Below are 21,169 nucleotides of genomic sequence, written 5' to 3'. Positions count from 1 at the left end.
AGGTTGTACAGTGTACACTGTACAAGGCCTCAAGACACGACACGAATTAACACGATTTTCAATACAGGTATGAAAGATTTGCACCGAAAATCTTCCTCGGGACACAATTATACGTACGTACACACCATAAAATAAATACAGTTATAACGAAAATACAAATGGGAACAATTACTTAACTTCGATTTCAAATCGCTCGCGACGCGGCACCTGACCATAGATCGACTGTAATCTATATACCCCAAAGAGGAATGACCCTTTCTGCAGCTCCCATAGTGAGCGGGTGAAAGCCAACTTGTAAATTAAAATGTCGGTCGGTGGAGCAGTCGTCGTAATGACATCAGAGACGTAACGGACACAAAACTGCCACTTCTACAATATGTAAAACATGTTATATTTTAACTTTCAGTATGTTTGCAGTCACTATGAAGGGATTAGTGTTATGATTAGATGTACTATAATATTAACGTTATGTTATCATTATTTCGAAAATGATATTACTATCAAAAAACGAGGCGAATTCCTTACTTCCTCGGTTATTAATATTAGTGCCGAACACTCATCACTGATCATGAACCATACACTGCTTCAATCCATTAACCTTCCATTCACGACATTGGAATCAATTATAGTTATATTCACGATATTATTATTATTATTATTATTAGGAAAATGATACTACTGAAACGATACACTACTGTATTGTTATAAATTTTGGGGTAGGGGAATATATAGATTTAGGTATATCTGAATAGGTATCATGCTTCGTCTGTTGAGTTAAAACGATCTCGATGTAATAAGTCCTGTTAGCCCGGTTTGTCGGATCAAGTGTGTACCTGTGATCATACGAGGATGACCCGGTGATAGGTAGAATAAGGACGAAGATAATTCCCCTGTATGTGAAACCTCGGTGATCATACCTGTGTCCCGTATGGCAACACACTCTTATAGATATTAGCTAGATCCATTAGGGCACCACATTAATTAAATCCCCCTCCACCACAAGACGCAGGTTCGCCACCCCTGTTCTATATTGTTGCGAATATGGAATTTGGCCTCCATATCCGCTTGTAAATATTCCCCTATTTCCCTAATACTCCCCAACTATCCCCAATCCCCCATTCCCTAGTCCCATTGTCTGTAAACAACAATCAGTAGAGCCGACCTTCCCCTTTTTCCCCCATTAAATGTCGTGCCCAGGTCCACCGCATCTCACGTAGACAACTTTCGGACATCTTGCTAGTTATTCTTAGTCTATGTCAGTTAAGGACTCCTTTCCATTAATTCTGACTCTTCGTTGCACCAGAATGTGATTATATGGCACCAGTAGTGAGTTTAGGACCTTCCCTTACCTACTCCCATCTTCTTCCCCAAACAACAACAACAACAACAACAACTACAGCTACAACAACAACTACAACAACGGCGCGCGGGGGGAGTGTGCGTCCTCACACCGGCTCGGTTCGCCGCCATGACCATGCGCTCCACGGGGTTACCACGAAGGGGCTCCCTGTCAGCCCCTCGTCAAGGGGCGGAGCCGGTAACCCCCCCGCACGCACCCAATGAGAAGCAACGAGCCGATTCCATCTGGGGCGGAGCTAACGAGCCGAGGGCGTGTCACTCCCCGCCGGATATACGAAGCGACTCACCGGACGTGACGTAAGAGGCGCCCCCAGCTTGAAGAAGAGCAAGTCACTACCTCCGAGCGCTGCGACCTCCCTGCATGCTGCATCTCTGGACCGGACCGAGCCGATTCTGTCCCTGAGCCCAGGTGCACCTGGAGCCATCGATCCTGCCTTTCCTAGCCATCAATCCCCGTGTGAGTCAGCCTTTTGTCCCGTTTATCTGTCGTCTGTTGGGGTTAATATAAGATTGTGTCTAAGTGCCTATCTTCCTTTGCTGTCCCTCTTGTAGTTGTAATCTAACCTTCCGAACGAATATAATCTCCTCCGGAGGTCTTGAGAACCGTATCCCTGGTGTCGCGTCATTTGAATCCCAGCCGTGTGTCTTTTCCTTCATTGATCTAGCGTAGCGCGATTAGTCAACGTTCGGGTATAATCGGGTAACTTGTGCAGACGTGGTCATACCAAACCGCTCGGTAAATAACATCTAAGCCGCGTCTGTAACAATATGTTAGCTCTTACACGAGCTTCGACTTGGTATGCAAAAAAAATAAAAAAAATTGAGTCGGTTGGAGCTGCATTCCAAGCGGTTGGAGTCAACAGGCAGTTTAACCAAATACAAGTGAAAGATAACGTGCCACAATGTTTGCAATAGAAAACCAACTATTTACGATTCACACACTTTACCCAAATTACCTTTTGCCGATGATTAAGCAAAGAGAAAGGGCAGCAGTCATATCATGTGGGCAGGTTGGGACGTATCAAGCAGATGATCGACTTGAGTGCCATGAGCAGTAGTGGCAGTTTCAATGAATCAGAATATAATCGACTTGACAGTGGTTTGAGCAAGTCAGATTTTGTAATTAATTTGCAGCAAAGTCAACAATGAAGCAAATGACAAAGCAGTGGAAGAGATGGACATTACAGGTTTGGTGAAGTGCAGTTATGCTAAGAAACGTCTGCCTTGAGTGATAACTTTTCTGCCTGCTGGATGAAGGCCCCACATGAGCTCAAAAGACTTGCAAAAAAAATAATACAAGCCAAAAAAGGGACTTCCGTTTCCGGTCTTGCTGGCGAGGGTTCGTTTATTCTCAGCTCTCCACGCTCTCCATCGAAATCGAAGTTAAGTAATTGTTCCCATTTGTATTTTCGTTATAACTATTTATTTTATGGTGTATATATTGTCTCCCGACGAAGATTTTCGGTGCAAATCTTTCATACCTATAGTGAAAATCGTGTTAATTCGTGTCGTGTGGCCTTGTACAGTGTACACTGTACAACCTTGAGGCTTTGTTTTTCTCTCAGCGGTCCGTCGTTTGTGATCCAATAACTTTCGTTCTCTGTTTTCCCAGTCTTTTCACCCCATAGCCTACTTCCTTATGTAAATCTCAACTAAAAAAAAACAAAAAAAAAACATTTCCTTCTCTGTTCTCATTCGTTTATTCATTCTTATTCGTTCGTTCGTTCTTCGACCACGTGTTTCTCCCCCATTTCCCCAGATAGATTGTCAAATTTCAACTCGTTATTTTATCGTCCATGCATTATTGTTTGATTATAGTTAGTTTTGGTTTGAATTTCCTGTAACTCGTAGTTAATTAATCGTGTTCTGCTCCTCGTGTGCGGCCTTGTAGTTGTACCCCCGTCGGTGTTTGTTAACTTAAGCGTGTTTTGCTTGGCTCTTAGTTTTTTCCCTTCTACCCCGAACATAATACTCTGTCTAACGTTCTAAATCCCCACCCCCCCAACCCCCCCCCCCAAAAAAAACAAACATTTATTTTCCTTTCTCCACGTGTACTGTTGTCTCATCCTGTATTTTCTGTCCAGGTGTGCTGTTCGCCCCGCCCCCATTATCTCCTTGCCATCCACCGTTTGCCCTGTTCACGTGACTTGTGGTGGTCCCTCTTGGCTCTCCCCCCGTTGGTATTTTGTGCATATAAGATTGTTCACGGTTCGGTTTAAATATTATTTAAATATGTTTAACCTTTCCCCTTCAGTGTTTTACTCAGTGGTATTTTACAACACGCTGTTTGTCTTCCTATTTAAAAGGCTTTTCTCAATTTCCTCTCCAACTCATTCCACTTCAAAAAAAAGAAATTCAATATCTTATACGTCTCCCTCACTACATGGTCTAAATTCACATTCATTCCATCCCTCCTCCATCGTTCTGAATCGGATTGCTAACTTGAAAATCACAACAAACCCAATTTGTTTTCAATGTTCGTCTTTCATTAATCATCCACTTTCTAAACTCCCCTCTTGCCCCTCCCATCCAAATCCCCCCCCTTGCACCTACACTCCTAAACTCCCCCCTTGCCCCTCCACTCCTGAACTCCCCCCTTGCCCTTCCCCTCCTAAACTCCCCCCTTGCCCCTCCCCTCCAAATCCCCCCCTCACCCCTACACTCCCCCCTTGCCCCTCCACTTCTAAACTTCCCCCTTCCCTCCTAAACTCCCCCCTTGCCCCTCCCCTCCTAAACTCCCCCCTTGCCCCTCCCCTCCTAAACTCCCCCCTCTCAAAACTCCCCCCCCAACCCCTCCCATTCAAATCTCCCCCCATACCATTCCTCTCCAATTCTCCCTCCTCCCCCCTCCTCCTCAAAGCTGCCTCCTCCCCACTTCGTCTCCCTTCTATCTCATACCTCCACCCCCCCCCCCAACCTTCTACTTTCCTCTGCCCCCCCTCATACAACCCCTCACTGTGCCTCGTCCCTTCACCATCAAACCTTTCATCCTCCTCATCCTTCCCTTTCTTGGAACTCTTCTGCAATCTCTGACACACTATCAACTGCTCTACCTACCTCCCCCTCTCATCCTTCATCTTACCCTACTCCTCCCCTCCCCTGTCCTGTACCCGATGCTCCCCCTCTCTCTTCATTAACGGTATGGACCTCAAACATCCAGGGCCTTCGCTCAAACCTGACTGATCTCTCCATACAGGTTGCTTCTGACAATCCAGACTTGATCTGCTTAACAGAGACTTTCCTCCTTCAAGATGTCTGATTCCTTAATATCTCTTCCTGGTTACTCCCTCCTCCGGTATGACAGACCTGAGCCTCGGCCTGGTGGTGGGGTGGCTATCTTTATCAAAAACTCTTCCTCACTCTCCTTGCACTGCCCTCTCTCCTCCTCACCCCCAGGAGTACCTCTGGCTACGGCTTCCTCTCCGCTCCCACCTTTTGTTCATATGTGTTCTGTACCGTCCCCCAAACAGTGATGACTCAATCTAAATTTCACTGTCTGACAACATGGACCAACTTCTATCCACTCATCCCAACTCTCTCTTCCTCATATGTGGTGACTTCAACTGTCATCATGCCACCTGGTTGGGTGTGGGTTCCTCTCTCACCAGTCATGGCACCTCAGCAAAGGACTTCTGTGACTCACTGGGATTGACACAATCTGTCAATTTCCCGACCCGGATCTCAGCCAATGGAGTATCTTCTCTTCTAGACTTGGTTATGACAAACTTCCCTGCTAATGTCTGCTGCTCTTCTTCTGCTCCAATCGGTTCTTCTGATCATGTGCTTGTCAAAGTGGACATCTCTCTGGCCATTCTCAGAGAGCCTCCTCAGCGTCGACGAGTCTGGCATTTCACTCAGGCCGACTGGGACGGTATTCAAGCAGCCATCAATCGTCTGGATTGGTCTCCCATCTCCACTGCCTCTGACATCAATTCTTCCTGGGAATTCTTCCAAAGCAAACTGATCTCTCTCATGCACAGATTTATCCCATCTCGCCTTCAGTTGTCTTACCCTTCCTCGAGTCCATGGTACACTGAATCTTGTGGTGAGGCAGTTGCCCTGAAACAACTTGCCTTTTCCTCTTGGAAGGCTAATCCAACTGAAGGCAATCTCAGTTCCTTCCACCAAGCTCGGAACAAGTGTGTGTCTACCCTCAGGAGTGCCAGGAAGCACTATCTCTCCTCACTCAAGAATGAACTCTCAAACCTGTTTCCTTCCTCCAAATCCTGGTGGCGTCTGGTCAAATCCGTTTCTGGTGTTTGTTCCCCCTCCATCCCCTCCCTTACCTAAAATGGCCACACAGTTGACATCGCACGTGACAAAGCCGAATGCCTCAACTCTGTGTTTGCCTCAAAATCCTTAGTCCCAAACCCATCTCTCTCTGTTCCCACCTTTCCCAGTCGAACCCAACTGCTCCTGGACTCTGTGTCCTTCTCTCCTGACAAGGTGGATGAGTTTTTGTCAAACCTCGACTCTGATTCTGGAACTGGACCAGACGGCATCAGCCCACGGGTCCTAAAATCCTGCTCTGCCGCTCTCTCTCACCCTCTCTCTGTTCTTTTCACCCTATCTTTTGCTCAAGGTCATCTGCCAGCATCCTGGAAATCAGCAAACATTACTGCTTTACACAAAAAGGTGCAAAAACAGATCCTTGCAACTACAGACCAATCAGCCTGCTCCCAATTATCAGCAAAGTCATGGAATCCATCATTGCTTCGGATATGAAATCTTTCCTCTTCTCCAATGGCTTGATCTCTGATCATCAATTTGGTTTCAGACCAGGTCACTCTACTCTGGACATGCTGCTTCTGCTGTCTCAACAATGGATGGAGGTCCTCAATGCCAAACAGGAAATCAGAGCTGTCTCCCTTGACATATCACGTGCCTTGGATACGGTCTGGCACCCAGCTCTGCTTACCAAACTCTCCTCCCATGGTATCCATGGAAATCTCCATGCATGGCTTGCGGACTTCCTCTCTGGTCGTAGTCAACGTGTGGCCCTGAATGGATTTCTCTCATCTCCCCTTCCTGTTCAGACTGGAGTTCCCCAAGGCAGTGTGCTGGGCCCTGTGCTTTTTCTGGTCTTTATCAATGATCTCTCCGACTCTCTGGAAAATCCTCTATCTCTTTGCTGATGACTCCACTCTCTGCCGCTCCATGCCTCTTCCCTCAGATCGGCAGTCTGCAGCCTCCTCACTCTCTGCAGACCTGGACAAAATCACAGACTGGTCAAACAAGTGGAACATGTCTTTCAATCCTGACAAATCTCACACTCTTACTATGTCTCTCCGAAAAGATCGACTGGACAACCCTCCCATCTACTTTCTCAACAATCCTCTCCAAGAAGTTCTGCCGCTCAAGCTTTTGGGTCACACTATCTGCCATGATCTTTCTTGGGAAAACCACATTTCCAAGCTGGCCTCCAAAGCCAGTCACCGACTGGGCATCCTCCGTCGTGCAAAGTCCTTCCTAGGCACACCTGAGCTCCTCACCACATACAAGGCTTTCATCCGCAGCTCAATGGAATACTGTTCTCCCCTCTGGGCTGGTGCTCCTGCCTCACATCTGGCTCGGCTTCACGCTGTTGAATCCAAAGCTTTCAGAATCATTGGAATCTCCCGCGATGAAGCTATCTCTGAGGGCCTTTCACTCACTCACCGCAGGCAGGTAGGTGGTCTTTCTGTCTTCGACCGACTCCTCTCCAGCCTTGCTCCCCCAGCTCTGTGCTCTGTCCCCCAAATATTCCTTCAGGTCGCACAAGATCTGCCAGCCACCCTCTGATGGTTAAACTGCCGAAATCTCGGCTCTCTGCTCACCTTCACTCTTTCATTCCTCTTTTCTCCCGCCTCTGGAACAAACTCCCACACTCACTTCAATCACACTCCTCCCTCCAGGTCTTTAAAACAGCTGTTCACCACCATCTCTTATCTTCCCCCATCCAAAACCTTGATCTTTTCTACCCCCACTAATTCACCCCAGATCCACCTTGTTTGAAATTCCAACTTCTTTCCTGGAAGTCCTGGCAGTGTCCATATGTTTTATACCTCTCCCACCCCCCCCCCCCCCCTTCCCATGCCTCCCCCCAAAGCCCTCTCCCTCCCACAGTTCTCTCGATGTCTCCATGTCTCTCGGTCCCTGCTCTCAAATGTTGTGTTTGTGTCCTTCCCCCTCTCTCCCCATCTTGTCTACCGCTCCCGATGTTATTTGTTTTATGTGTCTGTCTTTGTGTGATTAATGTTCGCTTTCACGAGCCTCGATCTTGTATACAAAAAAATAAAATAAAATAAAATAAAATAAAGGTGCTTATGAAGAGCGGAGTTGGTCCAAACTTCGGCCAATGCACTGGTGAACATCAAGCCTCGGATAGAATCGTCGATTTGAAGGAAGAATTCCCCCAAGCACGACAGAAGCAACGCAATTTCAGAGAAACGAGTTCAGAAACGAGTCTCCTCGGTCTGTTTCAGTCTCTTATTATCATCCTTTTTCTTTTCTAATGCATTCATTTTTACAAACTGGGTGTCCCGCTGCTCAAGGGACAACAGTACAGCTGCCAATGTCTCCAAGGCCACAACTTGTTCTAGCATGACTCCACCTGCCTGATCAAATCACTGTCATACCATACCACTCAGCCATACTTTTTATATGCAGAATGCCCCATAAATCCAGTCTCATGGGAATACAAACAGGCATTTTAAGGCCATTTTCCCTGCAAGAGCGGGGGTTAGCCTTGCGGTCCCCATGACAATCTCCATTTTGCCCTATTTTCTGCATACCATGATGTTGATTCCCATGATGATGGTGTTGATTATCATTGTGATGTTGATCATGGGCATATGTATATTTAATGAAATTCCAAGAAACAATATATCTTACATCAGTAAACACTTCTGAAACAATTTATCAAAAACACACATAAATCGTTTATGATCTGTAATGATTTAAAACGATGTAAGAAATTAAAGTTAAACTAAGTAGATGTTCCAAACAGTCATTTTTATCTCACCAGTAATTTCCATAGAAGTGCTGCACAATACATTAGCACTAAAGCAAATGTTCAAATTGATGTCCTTCCTGATGTTTGCACATGTTGATAGGATGTTGCAAACTGTGATGCACATGTTCTAAAGTCTCCTGTGTGATCTCCACACAAGCAGCACGGATGTTTTATTTTAGGTCTTCTCAGGTACGTGGGCGGTTTACTATACACAGAGTTAAGGTGCCACCCAGAGAATTAAAAAAATAGTCGAGGCGTGAGGTCCGGGGATCTTGGTGGCCACTCTATTGGTCCCCTGCGCCCGAACCAATCAGCTGGGGAGAACTTAATTCAACCAGCTTCACACCTCTTAGCCGAAGTGAGCAGGTGCTCAATCCTGTTGAAAGTAAAACCGACGCCGCACTGCGAGTGGTATCTCGTCCAAATACATTTCCAAGAAATTATGCAACTAAAGATATCGATCGGCATCAACTCCTTTGTACAGGAATACTGGCCTCAAAACAGTGTTCCCATGAATGGTGCACCACACCATCAATCTTGGGCAAGTTTGGTGATGAGCTTCAACAGCTATGTGTGGATTATCCTGCACCCAGTACATGGTGTTGTGTCTGTTTACATGTCCGGCAGGCGGAAACACGCGTCACTAAACATATCTGCCGCTATGTTTCTTTGTGACTTAAACCACTCAAAATTCAACTCGTCGATATGTAACATCGCCATGTAATTCTTGTACAAAATGAACCTTGTATGGATGAAATTTATGACGTTGCATTATTCGGTGCACAGATGTCTTGGAAAGTCTAAGTTTATATACAATCTTTCTCACTGATCACTGTGGAAAGTATGGATGGACTGAAGGAGAAGATGAACAAGTGGAAGGAATGTATGGAGACAAAAGGTCTGAAGGTGAATATCGGAAAGACGAAGGTGATGACAAGTGGTAAAGCATGTGGTGAGGTGGAAAGAACTGGGAAGAGGCCGTGTGCTGTGTGCAGGAAGGGTGTCAGAGTGAACTCCATTCAATCTACAATGTGCGCTGAGTGGGTTCATCAAAAATGTAGTGGTCTGAGGGTCAGTAACCAGTGTGGCAGCTACATTCAAGTGTAAAGTGTGCACAGAGGTCGCTGCAGATGGAGGAAATGTAGAGTTGGATCTTGGAGACGGCATGAAGCTGGAAGGTGTGAAAACATTTTGCTACCCAGGAAACATGCTGAATGGAGAAGGTGGATTAGACTCGGCAACGGATGCTCGAGTGAGATGTGCATGGAAGAAGTTTCGGGAACTGAGTGGCATGCTGACGAGGAAGGGAGTGTCCTTGAAGCTAAAGGGAAAGGTGTATGCTGCATGTGTGAGAAGCGTTATGATTTATGGGAGCGAGACATGGGTAATGAATGTACAGCAGCAACGAAGGCTGGAAAGAGTGGAAATGCAAATGGTTCGGTGGATGTGCGGAATATCGTTGAGGGAGAGCAAGACAAATGATGAACTGCAAAAGATGATGGGAATAGAGCCTGTGATGGATGCTGTGAAGTGAAACTGGTTGAGATGGTTTGGTCATGTGTTGAGGAAGGATGAAAGTGACTGGTTGAGAAGAGTGATGGAAACGAATGTAGAAGGAAGTAGACGGGGAAGACCGAGAAAGACTTGGCTAAAGGTGGTGGAAGAAGAAATGCGGGCAAGGGGGTAACAAGAGGAGATGCAGTAAATAGCGCAAAATGGAGAAGATTGTCATGGGGACCGCAAGGCAAACGCCCGCTCCAGCAGGGAAAATTGCCTTAAAATGCCCGTGTTGTTGTTGTTCACTGTGGAATTGTTGCGATCTTGGAAAGAACATCAGTACTGCTTTCATCACCAAAGCTCTTGGCCGGAATGTTCTTGTTTGCCCATAACGCTCCTTGTATCCTTGAATCTTGAGTGCATTCAACCAACAGAACCTGTCCAGGTTGTGGTGTATTGGGATGACACCGGTGAAATTCTTCAGCTGTATGTCCTCGATTGAGGCCAGAGGCATGCAAAAGGACAATTTCCACCTTTTCCTGAAGAGTATAAATGATTCTCATATCGGGCATTGCGTGTTCCATCTGAAAAGAAAAATAAAGGGCAAAATATATCTATTCCACACGGAGTTAAGTGCACATTTCATTGCGACCATACTGGGACTAAAGGGCCAGTTAGGCGTCTCCAATGGAATTATCAATAAAAGGTATGCGGATATTAGTGCCACCTAGTCTCCTTCAGCACATGCTCTCCATCACACACAGCTCTCACCTTGGTATTGCAAAGTGCAAACAGCGGGCTCGGGAAGTGCTGTATTGGCCACCAGTGCACCAGCAGATTAAAGATGCGGTAAAAAGGAAACTGCACAAAATGTGCAGATTACCAGAATAAGCTTCCTCCAGAAACACATGCCCACAGATTCCAAATTTACCCTTCCACCAATTAGGCATGGACCTATTTGAGTTCGAATCAAAACTGTACATTTTAGTTGATTAAAAGTCAGGAGACGACGACGGTTCACGAGCGAGCGGTATTCAATGACAAAGGATGGACTATAACCGAAACAGGCCCGGACAGGCCAGGCCCGGAAATGACAAAACAAAGGTTACTGACCTTGAAATGATTGAAAATAACGTATAATCAGTTATGAGGTTAGTTAGCTACACAATACCGAAAATTCGGTTCCATTCCGACAACTTTGACCTTTGTGACCTTCAAAGGTCAAAGGTCGAAGGTTCTGAAATTTGTTGGAAAACCTGTATCAGGAAGCGAACAATGTAATAAAACCATCAAAAATCGACTTTTCTAAATTTCGTGACCTTGTGACTGAGGTGAAAATGAAAAATCGAGCTCCGTGGGGCTAGACACATGACATTGACCTAACCAAATACCGAAACCCGTCAGATTCCACCAACTCCCTCAGAGAAGATGTAGCTTGAACTCGATTACCCCCTAAAAAGACATCTTTTTCGGGCGTGGCTCCGCCCACAATGGGCGCATTACGCCCACTCTTGGCAGGACACAACTAGGCAGGACACAACTAGATCATGACATCAACCTCCCACCCAAGTTTCATCAAGATCGGATGATATCATCGGGTAGTTATGCTGCGGACAGACAGAGACACACACCCATGATGAATATAGTGGTCACTGTTTGATAACTCGTGAACCAATTATTCAAAATTTGGGGAGGTATGGTAGTTAGTTTGAGTCGTTGACACAGGAGCAGTGACCACTGCTTGCCATCTGTTCCATAACAATGATCCGTCACCACAGGCTTCGATCTTGAGCCAATGTTTGTGCCTTCGCCAGTGACGTCATTTGTCTGGCCCTGCAATCTGCCTCGATACAGTCCATCCACCTTTTTGGTGGCCTTACTCTTGGTCAGGTGCCATTTACTCTTCCTTCTATAAGGATTTTTGGAAGTCTGTTTTGGGCATCCTTTGAATGTGCCCAGATAATGCAAGCCATCTTTGTGTTATATTCTCTGTCATTGTGTAGTTTACTCCAAAGGTTTCCCATATCAGAGTATTCCTTATTTTGTCCAGCCAAGTTAATCCCATTATTGCTCTGAGACATAACATTTCAAAAACAATAAGTAGATACTATCCTTGTTGCTTTAATGGCCAGGTTTGACAGGTACACTACCGGTCAAAAGTTTTAGAACACCTCAATTTTTCCAGTTTTTATTGAAATTTACGCAGTTTAATGTCTCAATGAATGAATGATCGCTTTAAGGCCATTTTCCCCACTAGAGCAGGGGTTAGCCTGTACTCTGAAATGTCTCAATGTACTCTGAAATTAAGCATAGAACAAATAAACAATTGGAGATAAAAAAAGAAATCATAGAATCATTTTGTGTAACAAAATTTAATTTAAATGTTGACTCAGCAAAGTAGCCAAGTAGCCAAAGTAGCCACTGGCAGATATAAGCACCGAACACACTCGTGGGCATTCTTTCTACAATGGAAATCAAATATTGTTCGGGAAGTTCTTCCCCACACTGTTGCAGAAGTTCCCACAAATGTGTTGCACTTGTAGGTTTGCTTTGCTTTCACCCTTCTGTCCAGTTCATCCCAAACCAGCTCGATGGGGTTTAAGTCTGGAGACTGTGCTGGCCATTCCATGATTTGAAGCCTGCCGTCTTCTTTTCCTCAAAGGTAGTTTTGACATAGCCTGGAGGTGTGTTTAGGGTCATTATCTTGCTGCAGGATGAACCCATGACCAACTAGGCGAAAACCAGAGGGTATCGCGTGGCGCTGCAAAATGCTGTGGTAGCCCTATTGGTTTAGGGTGCCACTCTGTGCAAGTCACCGAGTGGATCCAGAAAAAGAGCCCCAGACCATCACGCTTCCTCCTCCATGTTTGACAGTTGTCACAAACTGAGGAACCATCCTTTCGCCTACTCGATGGCGTACAAAAACCCTGCGTGATGAACCAAAGATTTCAAATTTGGATTCATCGGTCCATAAGACCTTCGTCCAGTCTTCAGTAGTCCACTGGCGGTGCTTCATGGCCCAGGCAAGCCTCTTTTTCTTATTTTGCCATCTTAGCAATGGCTTTCTTACTGCCACTCGACCTGTCAAACGTGCAGCTCGAAGTCTTCTCTTCACAGTTGAAACTGAGACTTGCTTACTTCGACCAGTGTTAAGCTGTGCTTGAAGTTGTTGTCCTGTGAGCCGCCTATCACGCAAGCTGTTGACTCTCAGAAACTTGTCTTCTGATTCTGTTGTGGCTTTGGGTCTGCCAGACCTCTTCCTGTCAGTTTCCTCCAGTTTCCAATATACTACTTCCTGCACTGCAATATTGTCCAAATAATACTTCAGAGGGTGTAATGACAGTCTGTTCCAATACTGTTTTGATACAGACAGGGGGTTTGTAATCAAGTAATCAGCAGAGGTTGGGACACCTGTAGGAATTGTTCAACTCAACTTTCAAGGCTTAATTTACTTACATTGCTGCAGAACAGCTGTAAGTTGTTAACCCATTACTTGTTCCCTGAAGGCCTTCTTTTTCTTCTTTTTTTTTTACAATATAACTGTGCAATTTACATTGTTTTCCCGTTTTTGGTAACCTAAACTTCTTTTTTTTTTTTAACCTCGAGCAGTTTACTGCTTCCCTTTGTACCATTTCAGGTTAATCACTGGACCTTAAACTGCGTAAATTTCAATAAAAACTGGAAAAATTTAGGCGTTCTAAAACTTTCGACCAGTTGTGTACATCAACATTGTAAGAACCAGGACTCTATACAGTTCAACTTTGGTGTCACGTTGGACGTCTTTTGTCACCCAAATGCTCCCAGTGCTTTCCCAATTCTATGTTTGATGTTTTTGGTGCATGTTCCCCTCCTGTGATATGGTACACCAAAGATAAGTAAATTCCAGACCTTGTTTTACAATTATGCCGTTTATATTGATGTTCATTTTATTTGGGTGGTGCCTACTGATGATTTGTGTCTGTTTTTTGTGATGTTGATCTTCATGCCCAGAGCACTACTGCCGCTGTAAACACAAGCTATGAGGATTTGCAGATCTTCGACTGTCTCCGTTAGCAAGACAATGTCTGTGAATAGTAGGTTTGATATAACATTTCCTTGAATGTTAACTCCTTGCGGCATATCATGTATTGCGGCCAGCATTACAAGTTCAAGCAGCAAGTTAAATAGCTGGGGTGATATCACATCCTTGACGGACCCCAACTGTCGTGCTAAACCAATCAGTCAGATCTCCATTCACTGTTACTGCGCTCTGACTTGCTGTAGAGTGCCTCAAGTAGCTTGGCGACGAACAGAAAAGCCAAATAATTTAAGTGTCCTTCATAAGCCATCTCATCTTGCCACACACACTTTTTCAAAGTCTATTAAACAGCAACATACATCCTTGTTCATTTCCAGGTATTTTTCTATTATTTGTGTTAAGGTGAATATAATCTATCAACTGTTGATCTTTCTAGGTGAAATATAGCTTGGGCTTTGTCAAGTATTTCTTCATCATTCTTCTCTGAATAATAGTTGTTAAGATTTTCCCTGGGTGAATCAGCAATCTGATGCCTCTGTATTTCTCAGTTTAACTTGTCCTTTTTGTATATGGGGGGTAATGATGGCTTTACCTTAGTCTGGAAATACTTCACTCATCCGGAGCAACTTGCACAAATGGTAGATTATTTATTGCAATACCTATTTCACCGGAGGCTTTTAGTTCTTCAACTTCGACACTATCGACCCTGTTGCTTTTCCTTCAGTCAGCCTCTTCATAGCACTGGCAACCTCTTCTCGAAGAATTTCTACTTGGCATTTGTGGGATGTTACTTATCATCTCTTCATTTACAAAGTTATATTTGTTGTTTAAGTCTTCATCGTTTTCCTTCCAGCAGTTTTTAAAGATTCGGCACGTCTGTCAGTACTTCCCCTTTCTTACTCGTTACTGTTTGCATCCTGGTGCTCGACTTGGTGGTAATTGTTTTGATAGTCAAGTACATCTCTTCAGACTTGGTAGTTTGGTGTGCCTTCTCAACATTCGCACATAAATCTTTAACTTTCGGTTTTATTTCTCTTTTAAGGAAGTTGTACCTTGACCCATATGTTAGGGTCTGCATTTTTTCCATTGTTTGCTCTGGAGCGCTCTTCAATTAGTCGTATGACTTCTTCACTGACCCAACGTTTTGTTTTCGCACTTTCTTTCCCAGTATTTATTTTGATGTGCCATTAAAGCAGTCTTGATATCTTCCCATACTTTGTCAACATCAGTACTTTCCTCTGAGCAGAGGAGTAAATCCACCTCCAATTTCAATTTTGTAGTTTCTTCTTGCGGTTTGATGGGCAAGTTTTAAAATGTCGTACAGCTTTGGGTAGTTTGGTTTAGGTTTAAATTTAAATTCCAGTTCGATATTTGTGAGCACTATTTGGTTATCGGATCCTATGTCTGCACTTGGGAAACTTCTTGAATTTGGGATGCATCTCTTTCATTGTTTCTTAATCATAATGCAGTCAATCACATTGTGAGTACTTTGATCAAGCAATTCCCAGGTGCATTGTCCATTGATTATTATTTTATTTTTTTGCTTAAACATAGTGTTGGTTATACACAGGGTGTTTGCAGCACAGAAGGAAAATAATTTCTCCCCTCTGACATTGTTATTACCATAACCATATTTCCCTACAACTTCTTTCCAATTTGAGTCGTCACTGGCAACCTTGGCATTTAGATCTCCCATAATGATTAATATGTCTTTGTTCAGGACTTTGTTAATTTCACTTTGCAGTGATTCATAAAATTCATCCACACTTTCTTCCGAGTCTGTAGAGATGGATACATCTGGGTGATTGTAATTTCGCCATTTTCCATTTGGAATCTTGCCGATATCAGTCTTGGAGAAAAAGGGTTGTATCCCAAGAGTGCTTTCCGCATGTGTTTGTGAAGGATCAGTGCAACTTCAGCTCTATGTATTGAAACATTTTATGAACACAGAATCTTATTGCCTTCTTGGATGAATTCACCATCTGTCCAGCGTTTCAGCAATTCCCAGTGTTTCCCTTTTTAATTTCTGCATCTGGTTAAATAGTATTTTAAGGTTTCCTTGCTGATGCAATGTCCTAACGTTCCGTGTGCCAATTCCTATCTTGGTTTTGGTCCAATTGATGCTCTAAAGTCCATCTTTGGTAGATTATGGTATACCCGAGTGTTCTAGGAGCGACAATGCGTCCTTGTTAGTGTCCAGAGAGTTCAAATTGTTCTGTTTTGATTATGGCATTAACCAAATTCCTTACAGCCTCAATTTGCTCATGCTAATGGAACAGACCAACAGAAAGAGCAGTGCAGAGTGTAAAATAAATATGGAAGAAAGCTGAGGACAAGCATCAGTCTTCGTTAGAATACCATACCACTCCTCTAGAAGAATTTCACTTGATTGCAAGAACACTTGATTGCACAGTTGTTGATTGTAAGAAGACCACATAACAAGCTGCCTGCAAAGCGCAGCTTACCTCTCCCAAAATCCTATAGCTTTCATAATGATAAACGGCATTTTGACATGGAGAAGAACAGAAGTTCTATCAGGATCAGGTAGCGTGAGAGAGGCCACCTTTAGTTCAGGGTCAGCAGGTTCACATGGAACCACTGCCAGGCACTAGAAAATGGATTCCTGGTGAGATCGAAAAAGAACGCGGGTTGCCAAGGTCATACATGGTCAGAGCAAGGAACTGATCTTGAAGCAAGCTGGCCAATCACATTGGTTGTGTGCGAGCAAAAGATTGGAAGCTCGGACGATGATGAGCACAACGATGTTTGATTACCATAATGTTTCTCCTTTTCCCCCTCCTCCCCCACTGTTGTGTTTGATTAACAGTTCCACAAGCCTGTTGCCTATACTACTCACTCGGGCCGCATTGTAAAACGTCCAGACAAACTTGATCTTCGATTTTCATTCTTAAGGAGAGAAGTAATGTATGCAAATGCTGTTCTCCTCCTCCATGTGTTTGGTTCCGTGTTTTGTGAAACAGTATGTGCACTTGGACGAGATTGTGCGAGATCTCGCAAGAGCACGCCACACAGCTGCGGCTTGACGAATAAAGCAGTTATCTTATAGGAATCTCATCCAATCACCCAAATAAAAATAGAACATAATCCCCCAAAAATGCCTTTTTCATTTTTGACATGCAAAGGCACTCGGCAATTGCCCAGAACGCCGGGTTCCCCGTCCCGTACCCCCACCCCCTCCTCACGCACGAGGTGCAGGTACCTCTGCTAGGACCATAATACAGTCACAGCAGTGCATATCAACTGTACGTACATAACGTAGTTAAAGGATATTACAAAACATTTTAAAAGAATCACCACACTCACAGTAAACAATGAATAAGTACAAACAGCATATGCCATTTGAGTCTACAGTCGCAGCATCAAGACACAAAGTAATCACTGAGAAAAATAAATAAATCCTCGCACCTTTGATGTTTTATATTGTTGGCCTTTTATTACAAATACAAAACCAGAAATTACCTTGTCAACACCTTCATGAAAGATTCTCGGCATTCCCACAGCTCTTCATGTCGACTTCTGCAACATTAGAGCCTTCTTAATTCTGCTCTTACTGTAAAGAAAATAAAAACGAGCATCATATCGCAATGAGATACTTGCTACATTATAAGCAATTGTATAATCTCTAACTAGGTTTTCATATTGCAGTGTCAGAAACATGTTTGGAAGTGATAAGCTATGGATAAGATATATATATATATATATATATATATATATATATATATATATATATATATATATATATATATATATATATATATATATCTTATTCATAGTTTATCACTTCCAAACATGTTGCAGGTGTGTATGTGTGTACATTGGAGTGGAGGAACTATGTTTGAGGTTTAAAATTTAAATAAAGTTGAATATGGGATGTTGTAAAATTAACATCATTTACAACAATCCTTTAAATTATTTAAGTTTAGTAACAACCGATACTGTACAATTCAGTGTGTGTGTGTGTGTGTGTGTGTGTGTGTGTGTGTGTGTGTGTGTGTGTGTGTGTGTGTGTGTGTGTGTGTGTGTGTGTGTGTGTGTATGAAAGAGAGGGATAGAATTGTGAGGAACAGAAATGAAAAAACGAGATGTGTGTATACAAAAATAACGCACAATGTTTTTTGTTTTTTTGCTTACGTCCAGCTGCTTTTTGTATGGCTGGTAAAAGATGGGTTTTATAAATGTCAAGCTGGCAGGCTCGTGAAATGTTTTTTGCGCCCTTCAAAAACCGTGAATTCGTGGAACATGGCCGCGAATAGGGGGGGGGGAACAAACAAACAAAAAAAAACGCGGATTCCGTGAATAGCGGAACCGGAACAGCGAGGGTCCGACTGTATACTTGTATCAAGTTTGTTCAAAATCGGATCACTGGTTCACAAGTTAGCTCCATAATAGATTTTTTTTCAACTTAATGGCATGTCTGACCTCTTGACCCCAAATATCGAATGGTTAATGTTTACATCATTCTGCATAGTTATACCAAGTTTGACTTGCATCCCTTCAGCCTTCTTAAATTACCACAGTTAATAAAAACCCATCACGGACGCACACACGAAAAACCCAAAAATATAATGCCTCCAGCGACTTAGTTAATGAAGGCATGACAAGAATAGTGTAATATGAAGAAGAACATTACACAAACTCAATTTGAAGAATTTCTCTTAAACCAAAAGGGGCACAGAGCCACGTTCTCTGCACAACTGCACCTGACAGGCAGGTAAGCAAGCAAGAGACCGACACCACCGCCCTCAGCTCCAATACCTAACAGGCAGGCACACAAGACGCACACCAATCCCCATACCACACTCCCCATGTGGCAGAGTGGAACTGCACTACGACTGCAGGGGGTGGGGGAGGCAGCCAGCCGCGCAACGGCCGAAGGGGGTAGCTGCACAACGACCACCATGCAATGGCAACGCAACGCCTGCAGGGGGTAGGGGGACACAGTTGCGCAATGGCCGAAGGGGGTAGCTGCGCAACGACCACCATGCAATGGCAACACAACGCCTGCAGGAGGTGTGGGGAGACAGCCGTGCAAAGGCCGAAGGGGGTAGCTGCACAACAACCACCATGCAATGGCAACGCAACGCCTGCAGGAGGTAGGGGGAGACAGCCGCGCAACAGCCGAAGGCGGTAGCTGCGCAACGACCACCATGCAATGGCAACGCAACGCCTGCAGGAAGTAGGGGGAGGCAGCCGTGCAATGGCCAAAGGGGGTAGCCACGCAACGACCACCATGCAATGGCAACGCAACGACCACCATGCAATGGCAACGCAACGCCTGCAGAAGGTAGGGGGAGACAGCCGCGCAACGGCCAAATGGGGGGAGCCACGCAACGACCACCATGCAATGGCAACAACGCCTGCATGAGGTGGGGGGAGGCAGCCGCACAACAACCACCATGCAATGGCAACGCAACGCCTGCAGGAGGTAGGGGGAGACAGCTGCGCAACAGCTGAAGGGGGTAGTTGTGCAATGACCACCATGCAATGGCAACGCAACGCCTGCAGGAGGTGTGGGGAGACAGCCGTGCAAAGGCCGAAGGGGGTAGCTGCGCAACGACCACCATGCAATGGCAACGCAATGCCTGCAGGAGGTGGGGGGAGACAGCCGCGCAACGGCCAAATGGGGGGAGCCACGCAACGACCACCATGCAATGGCAACAACGCCTGCATGAGGTGGGGGGAGGCAGCCGCACAACAACCACCATGCAATGGCAACGCAACGCCTGCAGGAGGTAGGGGGAGACAGCCGTGCAACAGCCAAATGGGGGGAGCCATGCAACGACCACCATGCAATGGCAACGCAACGCCTGCAGGAGGTAGGGGGAGACAGCCGCGCAACAGCCAAATGGGGGGAGCCACACAACGACCACCATGCAATGGCAACAACGCCTGCATGAGGTGGGGGGAGGCAGCCGCACAACAACCACCATGCAATGGCAACGCAACGCCTGCAGGAGGTAGGGGGAGACAGCCGCGCAACAGCTGAAGGGGGTAGTTGTGCAACGACCACCATGCAATGGCAACGCAACGCCTGCAGGAGGTGCCACGCAACACCCGCAGGACAGCTCCACCCCACAACAGCTACTGGAGGAAACCCCCGGCAGCCGCTGAAGCCTCCTCCCCTCCCCACAGCTCAACTGCAGGAGGGCTCCCGCTACACCTTGTGGTAACCGACCGAGAGCCTGCCCCCATGGGGCAGTTACCATCTTGCATTGCAGCTGCCACATAACGCCTGCGCAAAATCCCTCCATCCCACGACAGCTGTCCAAAACCCCCTCCCATAGATGGCTGACGTAGTGACGTAGTGTACACCCCCACCCTTCACCCAAACGCGCTATGTCACAACTACTGGGGGAAAAAAAAAAAGTACTCCACCCCACCCTACCCAATCATGGCTGCTACCAGAAGTACTACACAACTCTCCCCACTTCATAACTACCCGAAGGAAGTACTTCACCCAACCTGACCACATCATGGCTGCTACCAGCAGTACTGCACCACTCTCCCCACTTCATGATAACTACCGGAAGGAAGTACTTCACCCGCCCCGACCACATCATGGCTGCTACCAGAAGTAAGTACTACACAACTCTCCCCACTTCATGATAACTACCGGAAGGAAGTACTTCACCCGACCCGACCACATAATGCAATGGCTGCTACCAGAGGTACTGCACCACTCTCCTCACTTCCTGATAACTACCGGAAGGAAGTACTTCACCCGACCGGACCACATCATGGCTGCTACCAGAAGTAAGTACTACACAACTCTCCCCACTTCATGATAACTACCGGAAGGAAGTACTTCACCCGACCCGACCACATCATGGCTGCTACCAGAAGTACTGCACCACTCTCCTCACTTCATGATAGCTACAGGAAGAAATTACCGTACCCTACCCTCCTCCGTCACCACAGCAACCGGAAGTACCCCTGTAACACCCCCACTACCACACACACCCTCACGTCATGACAGATACCCGAAGAAAGTACTCCACCCCTCTCGCCCCCAATTATTGGTGACCATTTGTGCTGTATCTGTAGATATCTCAACGCAATGTCATATTTTACATTTGAATCTCCACCCGGGTCACAACGTCATGAGTCACAACGAACAATCCATACCGATCCGATGCACCAAAAACTGGTCAAACTCGAGGGTTATTTAAAATTACGATGAAAACTCGTCATTCTGGAATCACACAAAGTGATGTTCACGTCTAACGCCAAATGGACACCACCACGCCCAAGAAGGTCCTTTCTTTTTAAAGAATACGGCA

The 21,169-nt window shown here is 45.4% G+C and overlaps 1 protein-coding gene across 12 annotated transcripts in view; it reads right to left on the bottom strand.

The window, feature by feature from the left end:
- Nucleotides 1-21,169, bottom strand: part of MARCHF7 (membrane associated ring-CH-type finger 7) — a 138,878-nt gene that overhangs the window by 117,375 nt on the left and 334 nt on the right. For 6 of the 12 annotated variants that reach the window (XM_078782271.1, XM_078782270.1, XM_078782276.1 and 3 more), the window contains exon 2: nucleotides 17,349-17,439. In XM_078782271.1, the coding sequence (XP_078638397.1) occupies nucleotides 17,349-17,381 (33 nt within the window). In that variant the 5' untranslated portion in view covers nucleotides 17,382-17,439. Of the gene's footprint in view, nucleotides 1-10,127; nucleotides 10,435-17,348; nucleotides 17,440-18,020; nucleotides 18,116-21,169 lie in introns of those variants that run through there. The other 6 variants (XM_078782266.1, XM_078782275.1, XM_078782273.1 and 3 more) reach the window with 3 other exon arrangements.

The sequence above is a fragment of the Myxine glutinosa genome, chromosome 7 (assembly GCF_964187855.1).
Source record: "Myxine glutinosa chromosome 7, kmMyxGlut1.1, whole genome shotgun sequence".
Lineage (NCBI taxonomy): Eukaryota > Metazoa > Chordata > Myxini > Myxiniformes > Myxinidae > Myxine > Myxine glutinosa.
Note: the sequence above shows the minus strand (reverse complement) of the source record. Positions and strands in the feature narration are given on the sequence as shown.